Source organism: Rhododendron vialii, chromosome 8a, assembly GCF_030253575.1.
Source record: "Rhododendron vialii isolate Sample 1 chromosome 8a, ASM3025357v1".
Lineage (NCBI taxonomy): Eukaryota > Viridiplantae > Streptophyta > Magnoliopsida > Ericales > Ericaceae > Rhododendron > Rhododendron vialii.
In genome coordinates, this window is record NC_080564.1 from 18977166 (window position 1) to 19004537 (window position 27372).

At 37.9% G+C, this 27372-nt stretch overlaps 2 protein-coding genes across 3 annotated transcripts; both read right to left on the minus strand.

The window, feature by feature from the left end:
- Positions 1 to 353: 353 nt before the first annotated feature.
- Positions 354 to 13944, minus strand: LOC131335732 (DEAD-box ATP-dependent RNA helicase 51-like). Of its 2 annotated transcripts, XM_058371217.1 has the most exons (12): positions 13363 to 13944; positions 11132 to 11317; positions 10074 to 10259; positions 6143 to 6226; positions 3402 to 3443; positions 3132 to 3203; positions 2736 to 3035; positions 2264 to 2302; positions 2051 to 2155; positions 1554 to 1622; positions 1334 to 1459; positions 354 to 740 (listed from the first exon to the last, which is right to left on the minus strand). In XM_058371217.1, exons 1-12 carry the CDS (start codon positions 13771 to 13773, stop codon positions 561 to 563), a joined length of 1800 nt encoding a protein of 599 aa, XP_058227200.1. In that variant the 5' UTR covers positions 13774 to 13944; the 3' UTR covers positions 354 to 560. The 2 variants fall into 2 exon arrangements, with proteins under 2 accessions (XP_058227200.1, XP_058227201.1); XM_058371218.1 differs by lacking the exon at positions 6143 to 6226.
- A 3364-nt stretch (positions 13945 to 17308) lies between these two features.
- On the minus strand, positions 17309 to 26964 carry LOC131335731 (DNA mismatch repair protein MSH2). Its single transcript, XM_058371216.1, has 13 exons — positions 26686 to 26964; positions 26540 to 26589; positions 26411 to 26443; positions 24635 to 25708; positions 23492 to 24046; positions 23306 to 23416; positions 23092 to 23181; positions 22752 to 22823; positions 21978 to 22088; positions 21193 to 21319; positions 18673 to 18860; positions 18033 to 18185; positions 17309 to 17904 (listed from the first exon to the last, which is right to left on the minus strand). Exons 1-13 carry the CDS (start codon positions 26732 to 26734, stop codon positions 17704 to 17706), a joined length of 2814 nt encoding a protein of 937 aa, XP_058227199.1. The 5' UTR covers positions 26735 to 26964; the 3' UTR covers positions 17309 to 17703.
- Between the last annotated feature and the right edge of the window lie 408 nt (positions 26965 to 27372).

Below are 27372 nucleotides of genomic sequence, written 5' to 3' on the forward strand. Positions count from 1 at the left end.
CAAAACAAAAAGAACGATTTCAGATTCAATAGTTCGATTCGTTAATTTCAGACCCTTGCTAGGGAAACAAAATTAATTGGGTCCTACGAGGTTCATAGGTGTGACCCGTATCCAATCCGGTCATATATTCCAATCCATCCACTCTTGACCCATGTATAACGCCTGTCCATATTCAACCAATATGCCGCCCAAATCCAACCCAACCCACCTGTACATAACAAATTTACAATCCAAACACAGCCTTGAGAGAAAAATGAGCAAGTCGAAGTTGTTTTCCTTCTCCACACGGTTTAGTAAACTTTAACAAAAAACTTCTAATAACCAAGCAAATGAAAATCTTAACAGAATTCATGTAACACAACATACAACGGCTGGATTAATGCCATAATTCAAATTGCTAGTTCTGACTTACACGATTAATGTTCAAAGGGCAATTATAAAGAAAAGAAAGTATCACTGAGACCACTATTTGCCAGAGGAAAAAAAAATACTTGAACTACAAAACCTCAGATCACAAAATTGGTGCAAAAACATGCACTTAATATTGGATACATATTTTGCTAGTACCTCACAAATTGCCGTGTATCATCCTCAGCCTGTCTCCCATAAGGGTTGCTCTCACTAAATCCACTCCGGCTTCCATCAACCTTGCGTGTTTTCTTCCTGAACTTGGATGCATTACTGTCGATGTTAAGATTTACCTTCGGGGGACTAGTAAAGCAGAACGAAGCAGCAACAGCCTGCAGAAAATCCAAATATTCATTCTACACATTGTATTTGGCAATTCTAGTAAAACCACAGAAACTCGTATGGGAAAATGTTCCAAGTTACAAGAGGGAAACTTTTATGTCTCATATCTATACCATGTTTGGAACGTGGATTTACAAAGATATCAGTCGGGGACAAGAAATGAAAAGAAGCCAGTTTCTTCTCTTTTTAGTTTTTATCATGCCTTTCCATCAGCTAATCATCTCTACAAATCCAGTATTGAAAAAGAATGTTCACAAATTAACACACTGAGAATCAAGTTTCTCGTCCACAAAATTCAGCTGTCACAATTTATATTCTAGTGCAGTAATAACTAGGAGTATATATCAACCCAGGGGAAAAAATTGCATTCCAATGCTATGACAAGCATTACATATATTCCCCACTGAAGTCAATCTTTGAACTTTATCCAACAAGATCATTCTCGCCAGAACTAGTTTATGCCAATGGCTTCCTGGATTTCCTGATTAAACTTCTTCTGATAAAAAAAAATTCCTGAATTGAATTTACACAGGTGCTTGGAAGTGAGGATAGACGTAAACATAGTTGCCTTAAAAGAAGGTACCTGGAGATCTAGGCGGTGAACATTAAAGATGTCCTTCATGGAATGTGAATTATAGGCTAATAAGTAGGATCTATATGCATCTTTAGCGGACTTGTTCAAATAATAGTTGTTAGCCACCAACTTTTCCTGCATCAGCCCGAGGAGCCCATTGTAAGTACCAAGAGTTGGTCAATGCCAACATGACAAACAAGGTATACAAACATGTTGAAGAAGAAAATACCAGGTGAGATTGCACATTGGCCAACTTCTTCAAGTCATATTCATACTCCTTGACCGGCACTTTTGCTTTCTATGGGGAAAAAAAGAAGCAAACAATGTCAATCAAACCACACAATTTTAAATGAGCAAAGATTAGAACTGCACTTGCTCTGCAATTTTAAAGGACAATACTCTCGTCCTACGATGCAAATAGGATAAGTTCCACTACTGAGGCTCCATTTGTGCTCTGAAATGATAATGGAAGCAGAAAGGGTAGAGGACAAGGAATGGTTTGCTTTTGTATTTACCATAAACATTGCAAGAGGCTAAAACATTTTTTCTCATCATATATTTATTTTTTCCACGGTAACTACATAACAGGGAAACTGTTTATACTTGAAAAGTTGAAATTCCATTTCCTTTCCATTTTAGAATCCATGAACCATATGGAGTACTTATTTCATCCTCTGCTTGCTAGTTATTCATTCATTCCAACAATATATAGCAAAAGTATCAGACCTTAAGATAGTGCAAAAACTGCATTTCTTCTGGAATCAAGAAAAGCAGGGCATTTCCCTTTGCACCTTCCCCACGGGCTGTACGACCAACTCTATGAATATATTCCTGGTAATAATCATCCAAAAACAAAACATGTAATCACAAGGGAGCAAAAGATGGGATCATAAATTAAAACTGGAGACAGCAAGTCAACCAAGGAAAAAAACCAAGAACCTTGGGTTCATCTGGGGGATCATATTGCAGAATCCAGTCCTACGAGAACAGCAGGGAAGAGGAAAAAAATGAATCAAAACAGAAGTAAATAAACACCATCTTGAATAAAATAACTACGTTACAAATCAGTCTTTTTCATGTGTTCTTTATATTTATGCAACCTTTCCTTACATCGCATACGGGGAAATTAGATGCTACATAGTCTGCTTATATGAGGTAAACTCAAATTAAAGTGAAAAGATCCAAGCAATGCAAGTAGAAGCAGTCATCACCATAGCATGTTGGTAAATTGTAAACACCTTTAATCATATAATTACGTCATGTATTTAACCATTATACTACCCGTTGCACAATTTTATAAATACAAATGTGCCATGTATTAAACCGTTACACTACTGCTCGCGCAATTTCCCTATTGAGGAGGAGATAGCTGTATTATATCGAAGACCAACAAGAAAAGCAGGAAACATACTACAGCTGGGATATCAAGACCACGAGCAGCAACGTCAGTACATAGTAAGATGCCCTTCTCTGCTTTGCAGAAGTCAAAAAAAGTGGTTGTACGTTTCTGCTGCTTTTGTTTTCCATGGATATCAAAGCAATCCACGTGAATGTATCTGAGAAGTTCAGAGTGGTATTTGACAGAATTACATGAAGAGAAGAAAACCATCACTTTCTTTGAGAGATTCCTCTTCAAGAAGGAATATAGTAGAATAAATCTCTTGGCACTTGGCACAATACAATAGCCTTGCTGCAGCCCTTCATTAGTGACCTACAATACCAGACATCTATCAGGTTGAGGAAGTGGGATTGAAGAAAATAACAATTAACCACCAACAAGTTTAATAAGTTTTAACCAGTAGTTTACCTTCTTCCGCCCATCATCCACATCAATATAGACGGGGGTTGTCTGAAACGATAAACGAGCAAGATCTTCAACCTGAAAGTTTATATATGTTTCTTTTAACCCCTCAAGACACAATATAGAATTGGTATATTTCTGTTTAAGACACTCTACAACTGAAATTGATATATTGATACAAAAGATATCTCAGCATTGAAAACTAATTGCACAATGTTGCTATTTGATAAACCACTCCATAACCAAGCAGCTAATATGATGCAAGTATAGAAATACCTTCTTAGTCTGCGTAGCTGAGAAAAGAGCTGTTTGCCTCTTCTGCACATTTGATAACATCTCAATTAGTTGAAAAATAATGCTAGACACCCAACAAAAACATATGTAACATTCCAACTAGTTGAGAGAAAAGAATCCAATCAACATGCTACAGGAACGAATCAATATCGAGGCTTCAGGAGTACAACACAACCAGGAAATGGATCCCAGGTGATGGAATTCAACAAGCAATGCAGAAAGCAACAACACCTCTATCCCTGGCTATGCTGTCCCTTTGCGAATTCAACAATAAATGCAGAAAGCATTGCATATGACTCAATGGTAATGTCTCCGGTCATCTTCATGAAGAAAAATCCAGCAATTGGATCACACATTGACGCAACTTATCCTCGAAAAATCCCATCAAATATTGGAACTTAAACAGCTAAGTTCAGGTATGGGGGTCAATCTTACAAGTGTAACTTGTCTACCTTGTTAGTGCAGTGTCTCTCAACTCTCATCAGGTATATAGATTTGAGCATGAGTAGAGTACAGTGGGGCATTCAAGATTTGGAAGTGAAAGTCAGAAGAAGGTTGTTCTTTGGAGTTCTTAGATGGCATATCATTCACAGTAGCAGGGATTCTGAGATGGCAAGATTCTAGTAAGAGAGATTCTAGGAGCACAACATGCATATAATTATCTTTTTGAACGGCAACATGCATAACATTCTACATAGCATGCTTATGTGGCAGTGTTTCATTCGCAACATGGTGAATTGCTATTTTTTAACTACCAAGGAGACTGCCACATTAGCATGTTATACAAAATGTTGTCCATGTTTTTCTTTTTTTTTTGATAACTCGGGTATCCGGGCCAGCTTTCGCGCACCTCGACTAATCCAGGGGGCCCAATCCCACTGCCCGCTTGCAGCGAGCCCAATTAAAGTCGGAGCAAAGCTCCATTTGGGCTGGCCCCAAAGGAGTTGATATCGCCTAAGAGGTTTCGAACTTGAGACCTTAGGAGGGGGCAAACCCCTAAGTCCCAAGTCTAGACCACACGGCCAACCCCTTGGTGTAAAAATGTTGTGCATGTTTTCTGCGTTCCTAGACTTCCTCTTCGAGTAATGACAAGTTCAATGTATGCAGGGCCCCCTTTTTGCTCTTTCAGTGTATGAAAGTACGTTTAAGGTGGGTTTTCTGGCAATAGTACCTAGGAATGTGTCCTGAATCTCCTGATCACAACATTTGGTGCCCCGAGGAAAAGTAATACTCCCACCATCCCAAAATGTTTGTCCCCGTCCGCAAAACAAGGACAAAAAAATAATGCATTCCTTCCAAGGAAAAACTCAAACCTTTTTCATAAATTAAAAGAACTCATTGATATCTAGTAGATTGTTCAAAAAAATTGAATTTTTCTTGCAAAAATTGTATTATTTTAACTCTACGTTTTGCATACCAGACAAATAGTATGGGACGGAGTAGTAAATCGTATCTTGCAGCATTGCCCGAAACATTAGAGAGCTATCGCACCCTCTTATTCTCTCTTTGTTGTCAACTGGACCATGCCTGGATGAGTTGAAATGGCATTGAGCAATTGGCATAGAGTTCTGGCTAGGGAAGTGTTAGGACGACCGCAAAGGAGACCCATGCCGACTTTGCAATGCATTATGGACATGGATATGGACACAGATAGGAATACGAACATGTGAAATGGTAATTCTAAATTAATGATGACAGAAACAGCGGGTAACCTGGCAAGATTAAACTAAATAAAGAATCCATATATTTTTATTCATTCTAATTGCTAGTATAAATCATGCATCCGCAAACACCCCAACTATTGGAGAGCAAAATAAACTTAGCACAAATATGGAAACTAACACTGGTGTTACATAATAAGGAGATGATTGGTCCAAAAAATGGGGCACAAGTGACAAGTTTGTTATGAATATCAATCCTTGGAATAGGGCTTTTACATTTTCAATTGATACCACGTCTCACGTGAGACCCGCTTTTCGCAGCATGTCCTAGATTTAACTTTAACATAACTAATGGGACATGCCAGACAAGTCCCATACGGCCATACGTGTCCTCGGTTTGTCAGTGGCCCGGGCGTGTCCGACACAGATACGTTAACCATTAGGTGTGCTTCATAGGATATGGAAATCATCCTTAGTCCGTGCATCCTCAAGTCGAGGCATTTGATGTTTGTGTTCTGACTTTTTTGGCTTCTTTAGAAACCATCCTTTGTCGGTGCTCTTTCTTTTCAGTGCCCACAATAGATATCAATGTTGTTATTACTCATATCTATCCATTATGATTGACCTTATCATGCATGGGCACAAGAAAAGTGGAAAACAGAAGGTTACTAGCTTGAGAGAAAATTACAAACTGCTGTACATTAATTAATGCCCAATTTCATTACGCATGCCGTTTTATTTTGGAGGTATTTTTTACGTTTTATTTTTTTGCACAAAAAGTGAGAAAAATAAAGGGGGTCTAAGGAATGTAAGAACCATTACAGTTGCCCTGTTACTTGATATTGAGCTTGTGAAACAACATGCTAAAACAATTTCATATCATGCAAGAACATGATATTCATAGTGACCATCCAACATTCTGTACCACATTGTAGTCATTTATAATCACTAAGTGGAACTTAAATAGTTAAATGAATGAAACAAGAAGCAAATTCAGTTTCATCTTCTGCAAGCCCTTGATTCATAGTGTCCTTCTGACATTAGTCATTCTTAACAATTTACCTTTGGCAGAATCTTAATGATTTGCTTCATCTCTTCTTCAAAGTTGGCTTCCAATATCCTGTCAGCTTCATCAATTATGAGGCACTGCCAGTCGAAGAATACATAAAAGAAACTTAGACATTCATACAATAGAATACACTTGAGCAGCTTGTTCTTCCTCAAGATATAGAGACTTATTTGAATTTATAAATTCGTAATCAGGGATTGGGAGGGCATATCTTCATTGCGAATTAGTAATCAGGTGTTGGGAGCGCCTATCTACATCGCGAATTGGTAATCAGGATTGAGGGCATATCTCTTCAAACAGGGGCAATGTGTGCCATACAAACTTTAAAGCAACTAAGAGAAAAAAGGAATGACCATTGACCACACGACACATGAAAGAAAACTTATGAGACAGCTGAAGATAGTTTCTGAAAAATTGTAACAGCCAACAAAAAGGTGAGGCATGTCAAGACGCAGGCAGCATTATGCTCTTAGCGATAAACTCCAAGCAACCATCCAAATGTCGGAGAGAGAGATTCTCAACTCCGACTGTATGTTGTAACTTGTAAAGTCAAACTAATACTAAACCGAAAGAAAAGATTAATCACTCAAACTCACCATAAGAAGCTAACAGGGGCACCCAACCTCTTTGGAGGCCCAGGGCGAAATTCAAATGTGAGGCATTTAAAAGTTGAAATGTCAAATACTTTAACCATATACATTTTTTCTTTTAGTTGAAAATTGTAAAGTTATTACTCAGGAAATGCTTAGTTCTACCGCATAAAATTCTGTTATTTTGCATTTCAAATGTGAAATATGAGGTTGAACTTATGGTACGATCAATCTAACAAAAAGCTCTTTTTCTAGGAGGCTTTTTACCTAAATGAGGCTATTTAAAAATTGATATTGTTTTTGAGAAGTCAAATGTAGTATGAAAGTGGGGCATCTCAAAATTGGAGGCCCTGGGAACCAGCCTTAATAGCCCCATGCTTGGGCAGCCCAGGGGCCCTAACATGACTGAATTTCCAGCATCTCAAAGAATAAACTAGAGGAAGGTCATGTTCTCCATCCCAAACTTCCATCAAAAGAAAATTGGTACTAATGAAGTTCTCAATCAATTCATATCTATGATATCATATCCTGTTGAAATTGTTGCATAATTTCATTCATTCACTATCCTTGCTAGTTCAGCTTTATGAGAGATGTGATGACCTCTTCCTAGACCCATAATCGTGAAAAAGTCTACAATGATATATTGGTTTGGTCCAGCACTCATACTCTTCCCTTGCCAATAATTAGAGTTTTACCTCTGTTAGCACTTCCTCAAACCTAAGAACTCCATATCATCCACAGAATTAATTAGAAGACCAAAATCCCACATCAATGAGAGCATCAAACCAAGAGGACATCAAATCTTAGTTGCACGAAGCAGGAGCAGGGGCGGCGGAGCAGATGATCATAGAAGTGTGGGAGCGCCGTCGGGAGCGTTTAGGAGAAACCATAAATATTTTAATGTTTTTTATATAGTTATAAATGTCAAAAAGAAAATATTATTTTTGAAGATGGTTCGAAGGTACAATTAAAAAACTGAATAGAGAAAAATAAATTCAACACATAAGATGAAATGAATTTTATTAATACAATGGAAGCAATTGACTTTTACACTTCCCCAAAAATCTACTGTATTAAATTACCCTCCCCTTCCAAGAAAGTGTTTTGTACTTTTGTATAGCACCTCTTCAACGAAATCCAGCAGAGGGCATCTACCAATCGTAGCTCCAATCGCAAGTCTCTCAACCGCTAATCTGGTGTAAGTTCGCGTATAGGTTAGGATATACGAGTTTTTTTTCTTTTTTTATTTTGCACTTGCCCTCTGTCAGCTGAAATTTCTCAAAAAGACACTCCTTGTTTGGAAATCAACTATGAAGCACCGACACCTCTAGAGGTCGAAGTATCGCAGTGTCGGACACGGGGACACGGCGGGGACACCTCGGGGACACGTACGGGACACGCCACGTGGCGTGTCCCATAATTTAATATAAATCTTTTAGGGGGAAACGGCGGGGACACTGATGGAGACACGACAGGAGCCAAACTGTAATTTTGAGGGGCTAAACTGTAATTTTTTAAAATTTTGGGGTCAAACTGTAATTTTTTTTTAAAAAAATTTGGGCCCAAATTGTAATTTTTTTTAAATTTCTGGGTGTCAAACTATAATTATTTATTTATATAAATATACACGTGGCGTGTCCCCGCCGTGTCCGTGTCCCCATTTTTTTAGAATTCCCGTGTCGGTGCATCATAGGAGATCAATCTGAGTGCAACGAGAACAACATGAATACTGACAAGTACTTATATTATTATTCCTCCTTGGAAAAAGTGCCCAGCTGTCCATGGCATGCACACACCCACACTGCATAGACAAATAATCTGATGCAAAAATTTGGTTTGGGGCCTTGGGCCATAATTACTGTCACACTAAACCAACCCAAGCCTGGTGACCTGGTTCTTGGCTCTTCCCCATTTCCATCCCTTTAAGATGCCAAGAAAGCAGAAGTCTACCCACGAAGGGTAGTATCTTACTGTTTGCAAAGGAATAGATGCTCCCCAGTACTGTTTCCAGCAATTGTCCGATTCCATCCTCGAATTACCTATCCATCTTTCACCTAGCAGCTTGTGACCATAACATTTTTCACTATCTTCAATAGTTATTTGGAGTCCTGTGTTTAATCCAATGAAATTGCTTGTGCCCCCCATCTATACCCTTTCACGAAGAGAATTTTAACATCCATTCACTTCATACATAAGATAAAAAAAAAATTCTGACTCCTAGGTCCACTAATCACTATCAACAATGGAATATTTTACAACCAAGAAAGGTCAGTTGTAAGTAGAGGTGTTAGCCGAGACCGGAAATTCAATCGAAACTGGAAAAACCGGACCGGACCGAATTTTTTAAACCGGTTGAATAATTTCGATCCGGTTCCGGTTTATAAAATTTTATAAACCGGAAATATAATTTCGATCCGGTTTATGTGTTTTAAAAACCGGTTGAAACCGGACCGATTATATATATGTATAATATATACATACCTATATATATATATACACACACATTACACACACATAGGGGAGGGGTTGAAATATGGGTTTTTGGTTGGTATTTTGTGGTGTATATTGGTATAATAAATATATTTATTATATAAGAAACTGTTTTTATGAGCTTAATTATGTTTTTATGGGTTTTTTTTTTATGTATTGGGCTCAAAATTGATCCTTTTTTGTTGGACCTAAAAAAAAGGAGTGAATTATGAATTTTTGGTTGATATTTTGTGGGTTGAATTGTGATTTTTTTGATGTGTTGGGCCCAAACATGGCCCATGAATAAAAACCGGATAAACCGGACTGAAACCGGTTGAGCCGGTCAGAACCCAGACCGGTTTATCTCAACCGGTTCTAGTTTCTAAAAATCTCAAACCGGATAACCGGTTTTGACCGAAAAAAACACCCAAACCGGTCGAAACCGGACCGGTATCACCCCTAGTTGTAAGTAACTTTTGCTCATACTCAGATCCAATCTTCCATAGTTTCATGGATCCGAAATTTGATAGAAAAAAATGAAAGATTGGATAGAGCACCTACACATATCGGATTGAGTTAATTTTTCACAGGCCCACTCGATATATATATATATATATATATATAATTTTTTTTTTTTTTTTTTTTTGAGACAAGAAATCTTTTTTGGTATGGTCTTTGAATTTTGATATTTCTCTATATTTTTCTTTTATTTGCAAATTTCATGTATTTTCATCCGATCTCTTCATTTTCATTAATGAATTTTTTTTTGTCTATTTATGAGGAAAGCAGAAAGCAAAGAGGAGTCACGACGAGTCACGTAGTTATTGAAAACCAGAAGCTTTAAAGATGCATAGGGATATAATACCTTCAGATTTTTATATATGAAGCCCTTGGTGTTCTGTAGGTGGTCAAGAAGTCGGCCAGGGGTTGCCACTAACAGATTCACTCCTTTCACAATACGCTCTGCTTCACCCCTGCGAGCTGCACCACCAATAACCAAGCCAAGAGTCTGGGAATGATACTTAAGAAGATCCTTTGCCACTGCATGTGTCTGCATCATTTTGCTAGAAGATTAGTCAAGGATTCTACAAGGATAGAATCTACTTTGTTGTAAAGATTCTAAAGAAATAGCACTTCAAACATAAAGAATTTCTTTAGAAATTGAATAAAATCTTTATACTTTCACATGTATTTAATGTAGAAACTCTGGAAATGCATTGCAGCGAAATTGAAGAGACAGACAGTTAACCCAGAAACCAATGTGACATCAAAGAGAAACATGGGTCAACACGGCACAACAGCTGACAAGAAGTAACTTCCATACAATAATATTCTGCACGGATCATAAGGCACAAGATATATCAAGTAATAAAGGGAAAATACTTAACCAAGAAGGCAAGATTTATCGCTGCAAAAACGACAGATACCTAAAGAATCAGGGATAGGTTTAATTTCAAATGATTTTGACTGAGCAAATCTGCCCTTTTGACATGAAATATAAAAAACGAGTTGTCACGGGGAGGGTTGTACAATAAGGCTAATCACTGCTACAGGGACTCTTCTATTTCCCAGTGGATCCAGGCAAAAAAGGACCTTCCCAAATAATTTGCATAATGCTGCCAAAATATCAACCAATAGGCGATCAATTTAAATAATTCCAACCCGACTTTTGATACAAATCCTGATATGCTAAGATTTAGTGTTTAGGGAGATTTGGCACTTAGGCATGCCGTCGAACATACTTCACTGGAGCCCGTGTAGCGTAAAGATTACCAATTAGAATCGTTATATCGGGAAAGACTAATACAGATAAGTAGTTGCCAGATATCGTACAAACTGATAATGTCAAGTAATAATCCACAACTCCAACACATACAGGCTTTTTGTGCCATATTTTACCAGGAAAGAGCACCACTACTTTACCTGTATAGCTAGCTCTCTAGTAGGGCAAATGACAACCACCCCCGTCCCATTACGAGGAGTAAAACGGATATGATGTAACAACTCCACAGCAGGTATAAGAAAAGCAAGGGTCTTTCCAGAACCTGTCCTTGCAGCTCCAAGAACATCTTTTCCCTCCAAAAGTGGTGGAATAGATCTGGCTTGTATCTGCAATCATAATCAGAAGTTTTTTGGTGAATATATATGAAAATTCAGGTAAAACAATAAGCATGTACAAATCAGACACAGATAGACAAGCTAGCTGCTCGCAGAGAGATAGGTAATTCATGCTCTCTGGATCAGACTATGCAAACAAAGTTAACCACAAAGAGCAAACTAAAACATTCACTAGATACCAGAAGCAGGCAATGCACTATTTAATGCACGAAAATTTAGTGCCCTTGCTTCAGAACCTAAGGTTTCTTGTTTTCCGTCAATGACAGTGGGTGAAGACTGATGTGCTGCTTTTTCATAACAAAAGACGACATGGAATCTGGTAATAGGTTGAGACACAAACTGCTGTTTAAACAACAAGATTTTCTAATTCTCACCCTCACTTTGTTTACTTCAAGGACACATTTCTGATGAAATACAACCTCCAGTTGCTTACAGAATGCAGAAAAGGGGGAGATGACAATACCAAACATCTTTTTCTTTTGGCCGTCGTAAGAATGTGATAACCACCTAGGCTAAGCTGCCATGTGCTGATTTTGTTTAGTCTAGTGATGGCCATGATTTAGGACGGTTTTAGGACACTTATAGTATTGCCGCCGACAATAGGAATCGTGGTGGTTTTGGGTGGGGAAATAAGAATATAACTTGCATATGTGCGCAAAAAAGAGAGGAAAGAATGAGAAGAAGAAGAGAGAGGATGGACAGCAGCCCAAACCCCAATCACGAAGAAGAAGAAGAGAAAGGAAGGACTGCAGCCCAAACCCCAATCACAATGGCCTCAGCCTTGAAAACTCAATTCATTAATCAACTCTGTGTTAGAAAGAAAGATTACATCCATGATCCATGCTTATAGGCTAAACAATGGCCTTTCGAAGTCCTAGAAGTTCAGTGACATGAACCTAATCAATGAACACATATTTAACAAGATAATGAATGAACCTAGATATAAATGTATACATAGAACATACTAACAATTAGATGCAAAGAACTAAAATGTCTTCAATGCATGCATTGAACTTTGTAACATGCATTTAATGCATCTAGATGAATACTAATGCAAGCACAAAATTCTTGATTAGAGTCTCCACAATTACCAAAATACCCTCATCTAGCAATTTACTATCTTTTGTTGTCCTCGTCAGTCCAGAAAGTCCTAAGTGATAAAGCTTAAGGGCATTCACGATAATCAATGCATTCCATTGCTACCAACCCAGTCAATTTCAAATGTCCTGAACAACAAATAATGATCAATGCCAAGCACACTGCTTTATCAGCAGCATTCAGTTGCCCTTTTATAAGAGTTGCAACAACCAAACTATAAAATTCCAAAACCAGGGAAAATGTCTAGTCAAGCTGATAACCCAATAAGCAAGAAAAAGAAGCAACCCAACACTTCACTAGATGGACTTATCTCCCAAACTGATAAATCCTTATTCTCAGGTTTCGTTTAAAACTCCAGCCAAAGATGTTTCAGACACATTATGGTGAAAACTCATCAAAACTATAACGGCCTAATTTAACAAAAGTGAGCTTAGAACTACATCATATCAACAGTCGTCTTAATTTCCAAAACAAAGATCAAGGAAAAAACCTACAACTACCTACAGATAATTGGGCAAGTAAATAAACCGAGTTTAATAGAAACATACGACAAGGCTTGATATGGCGAGGTTTTTAGGTGGCTACTTGTTAAGTTATATTGGGCTATTTAAGGTGGGGGGTTTTGGCCCTTTTTTGAGCTAAAAAGGGCCAAAAACGCTGCCATTTACATCCCAACCGAAGCCTAAGGGTGTGTTCCTGCTAAACCAAATGGACTACAGGCAAATGGCAATAATCAAGTAGTTTCCCCCTAGATGACATAATGCATTTTAGTTTGATGAATGTGAGGAGAATGCTGTGCCTAGCAATCCGTGAAAACATGGGCTTTAGTAACCCACCCTAAGAATCACAATTTGTTTCTCCCAAACTGGAAGGAACCCAACTAGGAGTAGGAACTGCGAAAAGGAACAAACAAATCGAGGGTCTTTTAGTTTAGTTACCTGCGTCAAGCACTGGAAGTTCATCTCCTTGATAGAATTAAGACTCAGTTCAGAGATCGGCAACGACTCAAACCTCTCCGTAGTCATTATCCCAGACCCACTATTCATCTTCACCTTCCTCTTCTTCTCCTCACTCTTCGACCCTTCTTCTTCTCTTTCTTCTTCTTCTCTCTCTTCATCCGCATCCTCTTCCTCTCTCTCCAACTTCATCTTTTTCTTCTTCTTTTTCAACTCAATCGACTCTTTTTGTTCTCCTTCGCTGTTGGGTGCATCCGATTCCGGTTGCTTATCTTCTTCCTCTTCTTCGTTGATGAGATTCTTCTTATTCTTCTCTCTTCTTCTCTTTTGTTTCTTCTTTGCCTCCTCGCCGACTACCATGTCGTTTCGGTTCAGTTCTCCGGGTGATGCCATAGAGAGTTGCGGTGAGAGAAGAGAGAGAGAGAGAGGGGCCGGGGAAGACGTAGAAGACGAACAAGTTTTTAGGGTTTTAGGTTACGGTAGAGAAGTTATTCCGTGGTTCTGGACCACCAACTAGTTTTGGTCAGGAAGAATAGAAGTTTGACACTTCGGCTAAAGATTGTGTTCGCTGGGTGTAGAGTTTTGATGCTGTTCACATAAAAAAAAAAACAAATTGTAAGTTACTGTTGAAAGTCTAAGTCTTTGTAGTAGATAATAGAGTCATGCCTGTAGTAAATAGGAGTCAGGAGTCAGGAGTATTAAGTAATAGTCAGTGGTTGTACTATTATATGATGTAAGTGGAAAACACTATGATGTAACCGGAGAACCCTTTTATGCCTATAAAAGGGGGACTCTCCCCGTTGTAAAAATAAGTTAGTTCAAGTTAATGAAAGCCAGTGTCTTCCTAATATATCCTGTGTCTTGTATTCTCTTTGATCCTAACCTACTTAGTGTTTGTACCCACTTAGTGTCTGAAAACTTGGTATCAGAGATATGTCTTCCATTCTAGCTTAAGTTTTCAGACACCAAGTGGGTACAAACACTAAGTAGGTTAGGATCAAAGAGAATACAAGACACAGGATATATTAGGAAGACACTGGCTTTCATTAACTTGAACTAACTTATTTTTACAACGGGGAGAGTCCCCCTTTTATAGGCATATAAAAGGGTTCTCCGGTTACATCATAGTGTTTTTCGCTTACATCATATAATAGTACAACCACTGACTATTACTTAATACTCCTGACTCCTGACTCCTATTTACTACAGGCATGACTTTATTATCTACTACAAAGACTTAGACTTTCAACAGTAACTTACAATAATTTCACCCTCTCTGAAAAGAGGACAATACTACCACAGTACACACCAATAATATGATACAACAATAAACAGTAAACACTAATAATTTTCACCCTTGTCACTCAGGATTATCCGAACTACTTTCTTCATCTCTGTCAGTCAAGTGATACTGGGTCAGAAGATAGCGAATATTTTGGCGCTATTCTTCCGGATAAGCATCATTGAATTTCCAGTTTGCAGATTCATAATGGAGGAGAGATGAGGGAACTTCTGCAGGTGTCAATCCATTGAGTTGATATTGGGTCAGAAGATAGCGAATATTTTGGCGCTATTCTTCCGGATAAGCATCATTGAATTTCCAGTTTGCAGATTCATAATGGAGGAGAGATGAGGGAACTTCTGCAGGTGTCAATCCATTGAGTGAGCACAGTGACCCACCAAGCGATATGAGACAAGCACTATTTAAACAGGTCAAGTTTTTAAAGCTTGTCTCATGTGGGACCCGTCCAAGCACGAAAAATACCTCAAGCTCGTCACTTGTCAAGCCCAACCAATCATGTCTTCTAGCGAGACCTGTCTCACACTTCCGGTTGGTGTAAGTTCTAATTCCACTTGTAACGATCTGCACAAATTGACCTACTAACTCTTAACCTAACTACATGACTGAAAAGGTTAATCTCAAATTGTACAATAACTACTAATGATTTGTTATATACTACTACCATTATCATTTGCACAACTTTACAAGATTAGCTTACATAAGTTTGGTATTTAGTTCGGATTGTTATTCTAACATGCATTCCTCCTCTCTTCAGACAATTTATAACCACATATATATGGGATAAGTTTCTCTCACACAAAAGTTGACACAAATTTTGATACAAGTTTTTTGTAGGACTCATTTTGGAGTCCCACGCAAATGATCAGAATTGCTCAATTTGTCTAAAACATATTTTTCAGGGCTCCTGTAAAAAATCAACTCATTCTGATATTGATAAGTGCTTAATCAGTCCATTTAGTTGGTTTCTGTCAAATTTTACAGGATGAAATCGAATGAACTGATTAAACCCTTACCGATATCGGAATGAGTTGATTTTTGTATGGAAACTCTTGAAAACCTATTTTAAATGAATTGAACGGCTCCCGATTATTTGCTTGAAACTCCAATTAGTTTTGTATCAAAATTTGTGTCAACTTTTGTGTGAGGGAGCTGACCTAGGGACAGACCAAAGGGGGTCACACGGGGGCAAGTTTGCCCACTCGAAATTATATTATATTTTTATATAAATTAGCATAATTATAAAAGTGTGCTAACATAGAAACATACACACTGCATATATCTCAAAAATACACATATAATTAGTTTTATGCCTGAATTTTATCATGTGATACATTTATATTTGTTGCTTTACGATCTGTTTGTCTATTTGGAGCTATTTTTGTTGATTCTCTTTATTTTTAACCATCTGAGAAAAATATTTTAAAATAAAGTTATTAACAAAAACTAACTCAATCATTCTAAAACTTGTCGATGTTCATTTAACATACTTTTTATTCATTTTTACCTAATTTAACTTAAAGTATGCGTTATAAACTTTTGTAACTAGTAATGTATGCCTTAATTTTGTGCGATCTTACTGTAGTTGACTTAAAAAAAATGAGCTTTCCCTATTATGATTAACAGGTGCCCCACTAAACTATATTTCTGGATCCGTCCCTGAACCGGCACACATACATGTGTGCATTTCCTCATCCACTTGGTGGTCATTTGTCACGACAAAGGACAAGCCTCGCAATGTTTATTCATTCTTTTGTTGGTTACATCGAATTTAAATTATTGTTTGTTAATTACACCTTTGGATTGTATGCATTATTTGACCCCACAAAACGGTGCTAGCACATGCTTGAGGGTGATCATGCACCAACCGATTACCCAATTTTTAATGTGTTTATATATTTTCTACCGTTGGTTCAAGAGCATTTCTCACCCGTTTGATCCCTGTGTGCATGTTTAGATTTTTAAATGTAATCTTCTTACCTTGCAAATGGGTCATGTATTCCACTATCATATATAATTTAGCAGTATGAAATGTTAGTGATGATTAAAGCAACTCAAGTACCTAAAAATATACTGCATGATGAAAATGGGTTTAGAGTATGGATTGATAGCGCAAAGCTAATTTGGCAAGGAGATTCCAAAATAGTACCTCAAGCGTCAATATTCTTCGGGAAAAAGTCTTTTTCAAGTTCTAATACAAACAGTGATATGAGTAACAACTCTTCAAATAAATAGTCTAAGAAGACATTAGAATACAGCTCCGAATATTATTATTTTCAGAGTCGTGCTAGATATATTATTATTATTTTCAGAGATGTGCTACGCATGCAAACCCATATGCATCAAACGGTCTTTAACACAACCGTATCTGAAAATGTATTTTAAAATTATGTTCATAACATTGTACTGTTTTCAAAACATGTGTACTAGAAATAGTGTTGTGCCTATAACTTAAAAGATTACACCACGTATCATTTTCTTTTCTATTTCACTGTTTGAATTCCATCTTTGAATTTTCTTTTGTTCCCGATCATGAGAAAAACACCATTTTCAAGGCCGAGCCAAAAAAAAAAAAAAAGAACCCCACTTTCAAGTAACTTCAAGTTTTAGCCCCTCAAGCATCCGAAATGATCAAAATAATATCCCAATTTTCCTGCAACAAATCAGTAACATCATATTTGACAACATATTACATTCCAACTCATTGGTAACCTCTATTTCAATGGCCGAAATATCCAAAAAAACTCACTATAGCAGTGAGAAGCCACACTACCCTTGTATAACAGTTTAAACATAAATAAGAAGACATACATACAGGCACCACCCATTTTCCCCCTCAAGCATTACCCTACCATAATTCCATGCAAATCCCAGAAAATTGTCCCATTTTTCTCCAAAGATGAAAATAGGAGAATTTTAGCAAGTAGGGCTAATCCTCCATTCCTAAGTATTTCATTTACTGCGACAAGCTCTACAAACATCCATAATACGTGAAAAGGCGCAAGCCATATTTTGAGGATAAACTAAAGGAATCGCTGAAGCAAGAGGGAGTTGACAGCATCTTTCGCAAACTCATTCTTCAATTCACTCACTTTCTCAAAAGCTTCTTTGAAGTCCATTTTTTCTAGCGGCAATGCAGAGAAATCTTTCAGAAACTGGTGGGCCCTAGCGGCACCTCTGGACGTGTCCTCAGGATCATACTCTCTCTTCCGTTTACATCCTACCTGTAAATGACAAAGACAACAATGACGTTACAGATGAATACGAAAAAAAAAGTTACAGATGAATAAATCTAAAGGAAGCACATGGTTTGCAAGACATTGCTTCGTGTCGAAAGGAAACAGTAACAGACCTCTTCTATGGCATCATTTGAAATGACATCTATTGGTGAGAAATCTTCCAACTCTGCAGCCTTTTCTCTGGCAAGGGCGATAACAGTTTCTGGGAAGTTTGCAAATTCAGCAACGTGAATGCCAAAACTTTGATCGCAAGCCCCTGGCTCAACCTAGAACATAAGATAAAGGATGGTAAATCTCTGATTCTGCATGAACTTCCGTACAGATTAGCAAGATCATCAGATACATAACAAAAGGTGAGTAGTGAGAAGGAAATTATTCAGTTTTAAATCAAGATACTCCTTCTGTACCCTATTTTTTGTCTTCTTTAAGGAAACAATTCCAACTTTTTAAAGAGACATGCAACTAATGTGTATGAATTCGAATTTCAATGGCATTAATGCCTAGGTTTGAACCCCACCTTTTGCAACTTTAAAAATACATTTATGAGTTGTATATAAGATGCCTAAAACTAAATCTTCGCCATCAAACCCCCCCCCCCCCCCCCCCCCCCCCCCACCTTTTCCTTGGGGCTTCCAAGTAAAGCTTTGAAATTAAGTGGAAGTGCTCACCTTGTGTGATAGCTTATATGAGATAGAAAGGACAAACCAAAACAAAGGAAAAAAGAGAACAAAGATTTCAGAAACCTGCACCTACCTTGTAAAGCATGGTCAACTTGCGACTTGATGAGTCAATGTGTGCACTGACATGATAATTTACCACACCAACAAGTTTCTCTGACGAAGGTTCATGAGCCAATGCAGTAAGTTCATGAAAATGGGTTGCAAACAAAGTAGGTGCTTTAATGATTTGAACAAGGTGCTCACAGATGGCCCAAGCCAAACCTGAAAATCAAAAGACATCATATGACAAATTCTCTTCATGTTCAGCTTTAACTTACCTTAGGAGAGGTTTTCATGATAAGAACGAGAAGAGAGATAAATGCATTATATTGCAATAACAGAACGTAATCAGGAAAGACCATGCTCTGAAATAGTAAGCCATCGGTTGATACAGTTATTTCAAAGGATGATGGTGCGATTGATGATTTAGAAGTCCAGCGAATGGTGTTTTCCGTACCAAACACACAGTTGGCTTGCACCTTTTTCACGTCATCAAAAAACAGCCTGAGTTTATTTCTTAACTTGTACATGCATATTAAGAAGAATTACAATAAAAGTCCAAAATTATTACCAAATTTTTGAACTTCAGTAACAAAAAAAAAAAAAAACCTATTGCAGAACAAACACCACAGTTATGCTTAATGTCATGCCCAAACTGGCCTACTTGTCTGCAACCCGGAGCAGTTAAATCATCAACCTAGAACAAGAATCTGGTGAATCTTTAACAACTCGCATGAGCTTTGTTTCACTGCAAACTACCATATTCGCAAATGTTGCAAGATAAGATGGCTTTTGCAAATAAAGTATTTTCAGTCAAGGGAAAACACAAATTCATGTTCGCTCACTATTCGTACAAACACTCCTGAAAAAAGGTCATCTGCCATCTTATTGAAGATATTCATAAGGGATGTTAAGGATGATAGAAGAAGAATTTTGATTACACTATACTACAACATATACAAACGTTACATTTCGCTTGCGGAAATTTGAATGCAATATATAAACATATGTTCCATTCCGTATGCAGAAGGGAATGTATTAGATAGTGGTATTTCCATGGTGTACTTCTACATGCATAGCAGGTACACCAAATGCATAACCGAACTTCTTTAGTAGATGCCGCAGTCTCCATGTACCTATTGTATACGCAAGCCATGCCACAACTTGAACAAAATTTTCTCTTCGAGAAAGATGAAGGTAGCTTGATTAGACATTTCTCCAGTGGGAAGGGGTTTTTTTTTTCCGGATGTACTGACAATGAACTCTGGTTGGTACCCTACTTTTGGCATTAAGCTGTAGTTTATAACATGGATCCTAAACCGACTAAGCTATTTAACTAATTCTTTCATATGGTTTTTTCAATTTATATTTATCCTTCATTCCTCTACCTTATACAAACATATCTTCCAGGGAAGTATTCCAACCACACTGTGCCCTACTTTTTTAAATTTTTTTGGTACCGATGCAACTATATTGTAGACTACCAGTACACGCGCTTCATACGGTGTATAATCCCATGTCTAAAGTTGCATCTTAAGCATAAACACATGCTTTGTTTGTTATATACGACACCTTATAGTTAATCTAATGCCTGCCACATCAGTGACAACAGTAAAAGCGGTGACAGGCACGAGCGGCTATGAGCTCAGAGAGAGATAAATGATGGTGGAGAATCAGATTCTCTAATATATCATATATCCCTTATTCCCTGTCAGTGTAGTTCAATTAGTCAGCACGGCCCTGTCAAGGCATTGGTGACGAAGGAGAGGAGGACTATGTTAAATGGACTCTTCCAAGTTTGTGCAAGTACCTGTGTTGGACAGTATATACTATTGAAGGTATAGGATATGCATGCGATTCATAGTGTACATGCATTTGTAAAATGTGTAGGATACTAACAATAATACTAGCAATTAAGTTTACCACAAACTTAGGTATAAAATTCTGCTTTATTTTTCTTCGAACACCATAAGTAGTAGGAGGAAATAGAAAATGATGCACGTTTTGGCATGTTTTTGTGTCCTTGGAAACATGAATTACATGACTTTGGACATTAAAATATGTAGCCGCTCCTCGGGGTGCAAACGAGCCGAACTTAAGGGTGTCTGTGCTCAGCTCGTTTGAAATTCATTGAACTCAAGCTCGAACTCGGTTCGAGTACTGAACAAGCCGTCACATGAGAACCGAGCCTAATGTTACGAAGATACTAACAGAGAGAGAGAGTCATTGCTGACAGATAATTATTGGAGCTCATCATATGAAGCAGACAATACGAAAACAAGAAAACACAATTGGACCAGCGGAAATGGGCAAATGTGTTTTTCCTCTGAACAGAATCCTTGTAACTCCTGAGCCAACAAGGATTTTCGTTCGGCACTGAGTTGAGTAAATTTCATAAGAACACCCTCAATCAAGATTAAAGAAATTACAATACTGAACAATAATCTAATGAGTTGGGTTAAGATTTTGTAAACATGGTGACATGCAATGGTTAATTATATACATACATAGAGCGCAAGTACAGATAACAGAATGTTTCAAGGATAAAACTAACCAAATCCATCATATGTTGATGTTCCACGACCCAATTCATCGATGATTATCAGTGACTTGTCAGTAGCTCCTTTCAGAATTGACGCAGTCTCAAGCATTTCTTGCATAAAGGTAGAAACTCCACGAAGCTAGGGAGAGAGAGAGAGAGAGAGAGAGAGAGAGCACATTAGAATACCCTTGCCAGTGTTCCCACCTTCCCAGGCTACCACAGAAACACCTCTTGTATAACAGAAATGCGTGAACGATATCATAAACAGTCAAGAAGAAACTTCAACTCAGTGCTTAGCATAATGCCGGAGTAATGCAGTCATCACGTCAACCAAACATTTATATGTAGTGTGGGTAACAAGTGGTTCCCTATAGTTGCCTCAAACCAAATTGAGAGAGGCAAGATGAAACCAGTCAAGAAGAAACTTCAACTCAGTGCTTAGCATAATGCAGGAGTAATGCAGTCATCACATCAACCAAACATTTATATGTAGTGTGGGTAACAAGTGGTTCCCTATAGTAGCCTCAAACCAAATTGAGAGAGGCAAGATGAAACCTATTTTAAATCCCATTACTGTATGGATACCCAGTGCTGTCTGGTTGCACTCTAAATGATGAAAACCATAAAATTATGCAGGCCAAGATTAAGAACTAATTGAACCATAGATTAAGGAAAATGTGCAGGGTAGAATTATATTCCTTAAATCAACTTGCTATATTGTGTATCCTTATGAAGAAAAAACTGTGCAGAGCGCAATTTTCAACAAATCCAACAAAAGCATGCCTTTTGAGTCTCACCTGGCAGTCCCCGGCACCAACTCGAGCAAAGATACAGTCACGGACAGAAATGCTAGCTTTGTCACAAGGAACAAAAGATCCAACTTGTGCCATCAAGATGTTCACACCAACCTGCATGTCCGTACAATATTGGAAGACATTGTAAAACTACCAATTGTCTCAAAAGCTTAAGCTGTTAGCAAATGGGCCAACCATCTATTCAACACCCTCCCTCACATACAACCCTGGCATGCACATGGAAGATGCAAACAAACACGCACAAGATGAACCAGAGTGCAAAGGGGATAAACATAATGCAAACTGGAGACAAATGCAAACAGAAATACTTGAATCCAAAACCTCCAATAACTAAAGCTCTGATATCATTCTAAGTTACCAATTGTCCCAAAAGCTTAAACTGTTAAGAGATGATCTCAACAATGTATATGTAGCTATCCAACAGTCATCAAACTGGTAACCAACAAAATCCTAATAATATTGACTTAGTTTATTGTATCTTATACACAACAATAGGGAGTTGGTGTGCTGTCAAGCCGTGGGTGAGCAATCCAGTACATTGACATCATGGAATTTGGGTGGGCTTTTTTCTTCAATGACTGTTTCCTCTTTTCTCCTACCTTCCCCGAAAACCACCCTTATTCAGTCCAAATAGAATAACAGATAACAACACAACATAGAAACTTCCTAGTTCAACCTAGTTCAATTTATGGAAAAAGAAGCTACATACAATTTACCTTGACAGGTGACAGAAAAAGAAGAATTGCACCACCATACCTGCCTAATGAACGTGGATTTTCCACCCATGTTAGGCCCCGTGATAATCTGGAACCAACTTTTCCCCCTAACCTGTTTTGACAAAAATCAAAGATACAACTAATGATCCACTTTTGTTAAAAGAGAAATGCTAGGGACAAAGAAAATTTACCCCGAAACTACCCCGAAAAGATCAACTAGTGGTTGAGATTCACTTTGATGTGTGTGACCCAATCATCAAAGTGATTCTCAACCACTGATTGCTATTTTCGGGGTACTTTCGGGGTAAGTTTTCTTTGTACCTAGCATTTCCCTTGTTAAAAACAAAAGGACGGTAAAAACAAGTAAAGCATAATCTCACCAGTCTACAATCGTTTGGTATAAAATTCACCCAATCTTGTGCCTCCACACAAGGATGTCTACTCCCTTCTAATACAATATCACCCACATCCTGTTATCAGACACATTTTAATAAGCATACCTATTGAAAGAATTTTTTCTGATGAGGTTGGGCATTGTTGTTGCAGCAATAGACCAAAAAGCAGCCAAAAAAAAAAAGTTTTGCAAATCATTACCGACAGCGTAATGTACGGCCTTGTGTAGGGAGTTGGGCAACTAGCAGCCAGGTCAGCAAAACTAAGTAAGACATCCAGTTCAGAGAGCAAAACCGCTAGAGACTCAAAGACCTGCACAACTGAAACTTCTGTTAGTCGACAGAAACATCCAGATTGAAAGTAAACCATATTGGTAAATAAAACAACCTCACAGAAAGTTGCAGCAGTTTGAACCACTCTGGCAACCAACACTTTTTGACAGTTCTTATACTCCTCAAGTATCTTCTGGTACTGATCCCCTAACTTCTTAAGCTTCGTATTTGTAAACTTCACCCCATCCTTGCGAGTCTCAAGAACAATGAAGTGGATATTAAGCTTCTTCCTGATTTTCGGTTCTTCCTTCTTTGTTATTCTAAAGACATGGCCAAATTGGGTGCCCTTATCCAACTTGAGAGCCTTATCCGCAGCCAAATCAAGGTCATTAGCTGTTTGCTGATGCAATCTATGTATTTGCTGTTCCAATGATACTTGCTCGTCCTTCAGTTGACATAATTTGGGGTCGTAACTGGGTGAAATCATGTATTCCCCATTCTCAAGTTGATCAAGGTCTACAGCAGCTTCCACAAGGCTAATGAACCTATTCAAGTGACTGTCATCAGTCAACTCCTCCAAAGGCTCCAGATACCTCTGCTTAATGAGTGATGAAAATTGCCCTTCATTCCTTTCCAAGGCACTTTTAATGTATGGAAGTCTAATGCCAGACTGCATGCAAAGAACATGAAATATTAAAATACCAATTTTCACCGAGAAACATTACCAGAATGTCTATTACAAAAAATTTATTCATAACCTCAACTGAATGGAGGGCAGCATGCACTCTAAATCTAATTGCAAGACTTTAAGCATTTCCCATCCATTTTTTTTAATTTCCTATTCTGACAAGTGATTCAAGCTGCCAACTCTTCTGCTCGCAACCACATTTAAAATGACCCAAGTTGATTTCTATTGTAACAACCAGTTTTGGAGGCTACTCCTTTTCAAAATCTTTGGAAAGTAAAACACTCGTCATTATGTATCTGGTTCATGCAAAGTAGAAATGGTTTTCACTAATTTGAAAACATCCTTTAAATAGTTTCAAGATAAGTCATTTAAGAAAAATACTCACACAGAAAAGGTTTTGAAAACTGTCAACCAAACAGGTTTCTAGGAAGTGTTTTGAAAACTGATTCTGGAAACAATAACCAAACAATGATTAGATGACAGGGAAAAAGTATGGAGCTTAAAGGAACGTTGACAACAAAAACCAAAAAAATTGAAGCTATTGAACATCACAACTCAGTGACAAAGTACCTGATAAAGCTTTACAATTTGCTGCAAGTTAGCTCTCCGCTTTTCAAGATACCGCACCAGTCGCTCAATATCAGAAATTCTTTTTAAGTGCTGCCTCAAATCCTGGCGAAGAGCAGTATCCTCCACAAAAGTTTGTACCAAATCCAACCTGGAGTTGATTTCATTCACGTCTAGTAAAGGCTGTTTCAGCCACATGTGCAGTAATCTCTTACCCATCCCAGCAGTACAGGTTCTATTCATGAGTCCAAACAAACTGAAATTTTTGTTAGCGTCAGTTTTGCTCTCCATGACATTCAGAGCCCTCATAGCAGCAGAATCCAACCTCATGCAGCTGTTAAGGCTGTACTCTCTGATACTATAACTTCCATAATTGCTCTCATCTGCGAGTAGTTCTGCATAGGATAGCAATGAACCCAATGCCCCATTGGCATATTCAAACCCAGATACTAAATCTCGAACTGGTTCAATAGACCCTTTGACAAGTCTACCAAGATCCTGAACCAAATCCCTTCCTTTGAACTCAGTTTTCTTTCTCTCTGTTAGCATCACGCCACATCTTGACAATGCATCATGTAAAGGTTTATATTCACTGGATTTCGCATTGTCCATAGGTAAAAGACATTCCTTGCAACCAAGAGAAATTAATGCTGACTCCACATTTGTAAAGTGGCAATCATCCAGAAATTCCCCCAATCCAAGCACTCTCTTAGTAAGATCAATATAGCCAATCCCAACAGTGCACTCATTTTCGCGGAAATTTGGGGTAAGGGCAACAATCACAGGAGAATCCTGCATCTCATTGTTGGCAAACAAAATTTCTTCAAAACTGCCTAGGTTTCCCGGGCTTCCACTTTTCACTAGTCTCCAATTTGACCCACTCCCTTCATATAGTTCAAGAGTATGGTCTGTTCTCTCCAAGAGAAGATCGCGGGTAATGGTCTCAAACATGCTTCTACTGACACTAACACTTGAAATAGCATCAGACCCATTACCCAGTTGACGTAAAGCAGAAGTAGTATGATAATACGTCTTTGAGATAAAAGTTGCATTCTCTCCATGAGCGGTATAATAGTCCTGATTGAATGAAACAATTATTCTTTCCAGAAAAAAGCCAATCACGTTCCTTCAATTGGTTATGAGGAAAGCCCATAATGATTGAATAATGTTTGGAACCAAAACAACACAAGTATTGGCCACATTCAGTATAAGCTATTATTCGAAGAACGCAAAGGAACATCCATGCGTAAAATGGAAACAATAGATACTATGGTTGGAAAGAGAACTAATCTCCAGTTATAAGTGATTATAACTAATAAACGAGTGGAAAAACCTACAGAATTGGGGGAAAATTGGAGTAACTTTGATACACTGGAAAAGAGAATAAGAAAAAGGTATGAGTGTAGAATCTTAGATACAACCTTGAAAGAACGAGTGACATTTAAAAGGAAAAGAAAACACTAAACCTAATTAACTCGTATGCACCCCAAATAGGATAAGATCAATCAATTGGGATAGTAGCACTGTCAACACGTTGAGCACTGTCAATTAGTTAGAAAGCTAAAACCAAAAAAATAGAAGATTCCAACTCTCTCACACAACGAATTTTTAAAGATTGATCTTTGAAATTTTGGATACTTTGGGGGAAAAACATACACTAATCCTAACATCATACTACCTTATTTAGGGGTCTGCTAGTTCATATGGAATCTGACATAACAACGTTTATCCACATTACAGACACGTGCGCGCACGCGCACACACACAGAGAGAACTCACCCGGCGATCGAAGAACCGAATAGCCCTAGGGTCCTGAAAACAGAGCAAAAGCAAGCAAACAATACAAATTAGGGGTTTGAGCATATCTTGGAAGAAAGGAAAACAAATGGGGGGAAGGGTTTTGCTTACACGGGGTAGGGTTTTGAAGAAGGAGAGAAACCCTTGTGCTTGCTTAGCATCTAGCATAACATCACAAATAAATACATCAAAACAAATAGAATCATTACATATTTTAGGAACTAAAACACAAATCAAATCCGGAACTCGAATCGTACCGAGTTTGAGCTCAGGAACCTTGTTAAGGTCCTGAAAATTTTCGTCCATTTCTTTTCTTTTTTGTGGCAGCAAATGTGTAGAAGACGGGGGTGGTCTAGGGTTTATGGGAAGATTGGGTGCCTTGTTTTGTGTGTTAGTGGACAATTGTATCTATAGTTCCGATGATAGATATAGAAATTTAGGCATATGGTTTTGGTGATTGGAAATTGGCGGGAACTAGGAAAGGGCGAGCGCCGAGAGCGAGCTTGCATGCACTCTCGTGGATTAGTTTCTGCACACCTCAACTAATTTCGTGGATTAATTTCTGCACACCTCAACTAATTTCGAAGATTTGATCTTCTTGTTAGGAACACCTTATTTCATTGCCATAGTTGTAATTCTTAGGCCAAAGTCCACTTTCACCCTTGTGGTTATCTCTGTGTGCGGATACCCTTTCATAGTTCAAAACTGACCATATAACCTATCTGTGGTTTTAAAAATGTGCGAATAGACCCTATGCCGTCATGTTTTCCATCCATATTAACGGATGTGTATCTCATATGCCTCTAGAATGTAATCTAAGTCGTTCATAATATATTAAATAAAGAATAGAGTATCTCTGTAAAACATCACATCGATCAGGCATCAATAATTCAGTGATCTATTTTTAGTAAAATTTCATAACAAAATCGATTCAACCATGAGCT

Excerpts from the sequence above, each read along its gene's own strand:
- LOC131335731 (XM_058371216.1), bottom strand. The coding sequence starts at position 26,734 with ATGGACGAAAATTTTCAGGACCTTAACAAGGTTCCTGAGCTCAAACTC. Across the intron at positions 23,182-23,305 it reads GGCCGTACATTACGCTGTCG|GATGTGGGTGATATTGTATT; the intron begins GTAATGATTTGC and ends GTCTGATAACAG. Across the intron at positions 18,186-18,672 it reads AGTTGACCATGCTTTACAAG|GTTGAGCCAGGGGCTTGCGA; the intron begins GTAGGTGCAGGT and ends CTTATGTTCTAG.
- LOC131335732 (XM_058371217.1), bottom strand. The coding sequence starts at position 13,773 with ATGGCATCACCCGGAGAACTGAACCGAAACGACATGGTAGTCGGCGAG. Across the intron at positions 3,036-3,131 it reads TGGATGATGGGCGGAAGAAG|GTCACTAATGAAGGGCTGCA; the intron begins GTAAACTACTGG and ends CTGGTATTGTAG. Across the intron at positions 1,623-2,050 it reads AGTTTTTGCACTATCTTAAG|AAAGCAAAAGTGCCGGTCAA; the intron begins GTCTGATACTTT and ends TTTTCCCCATAG.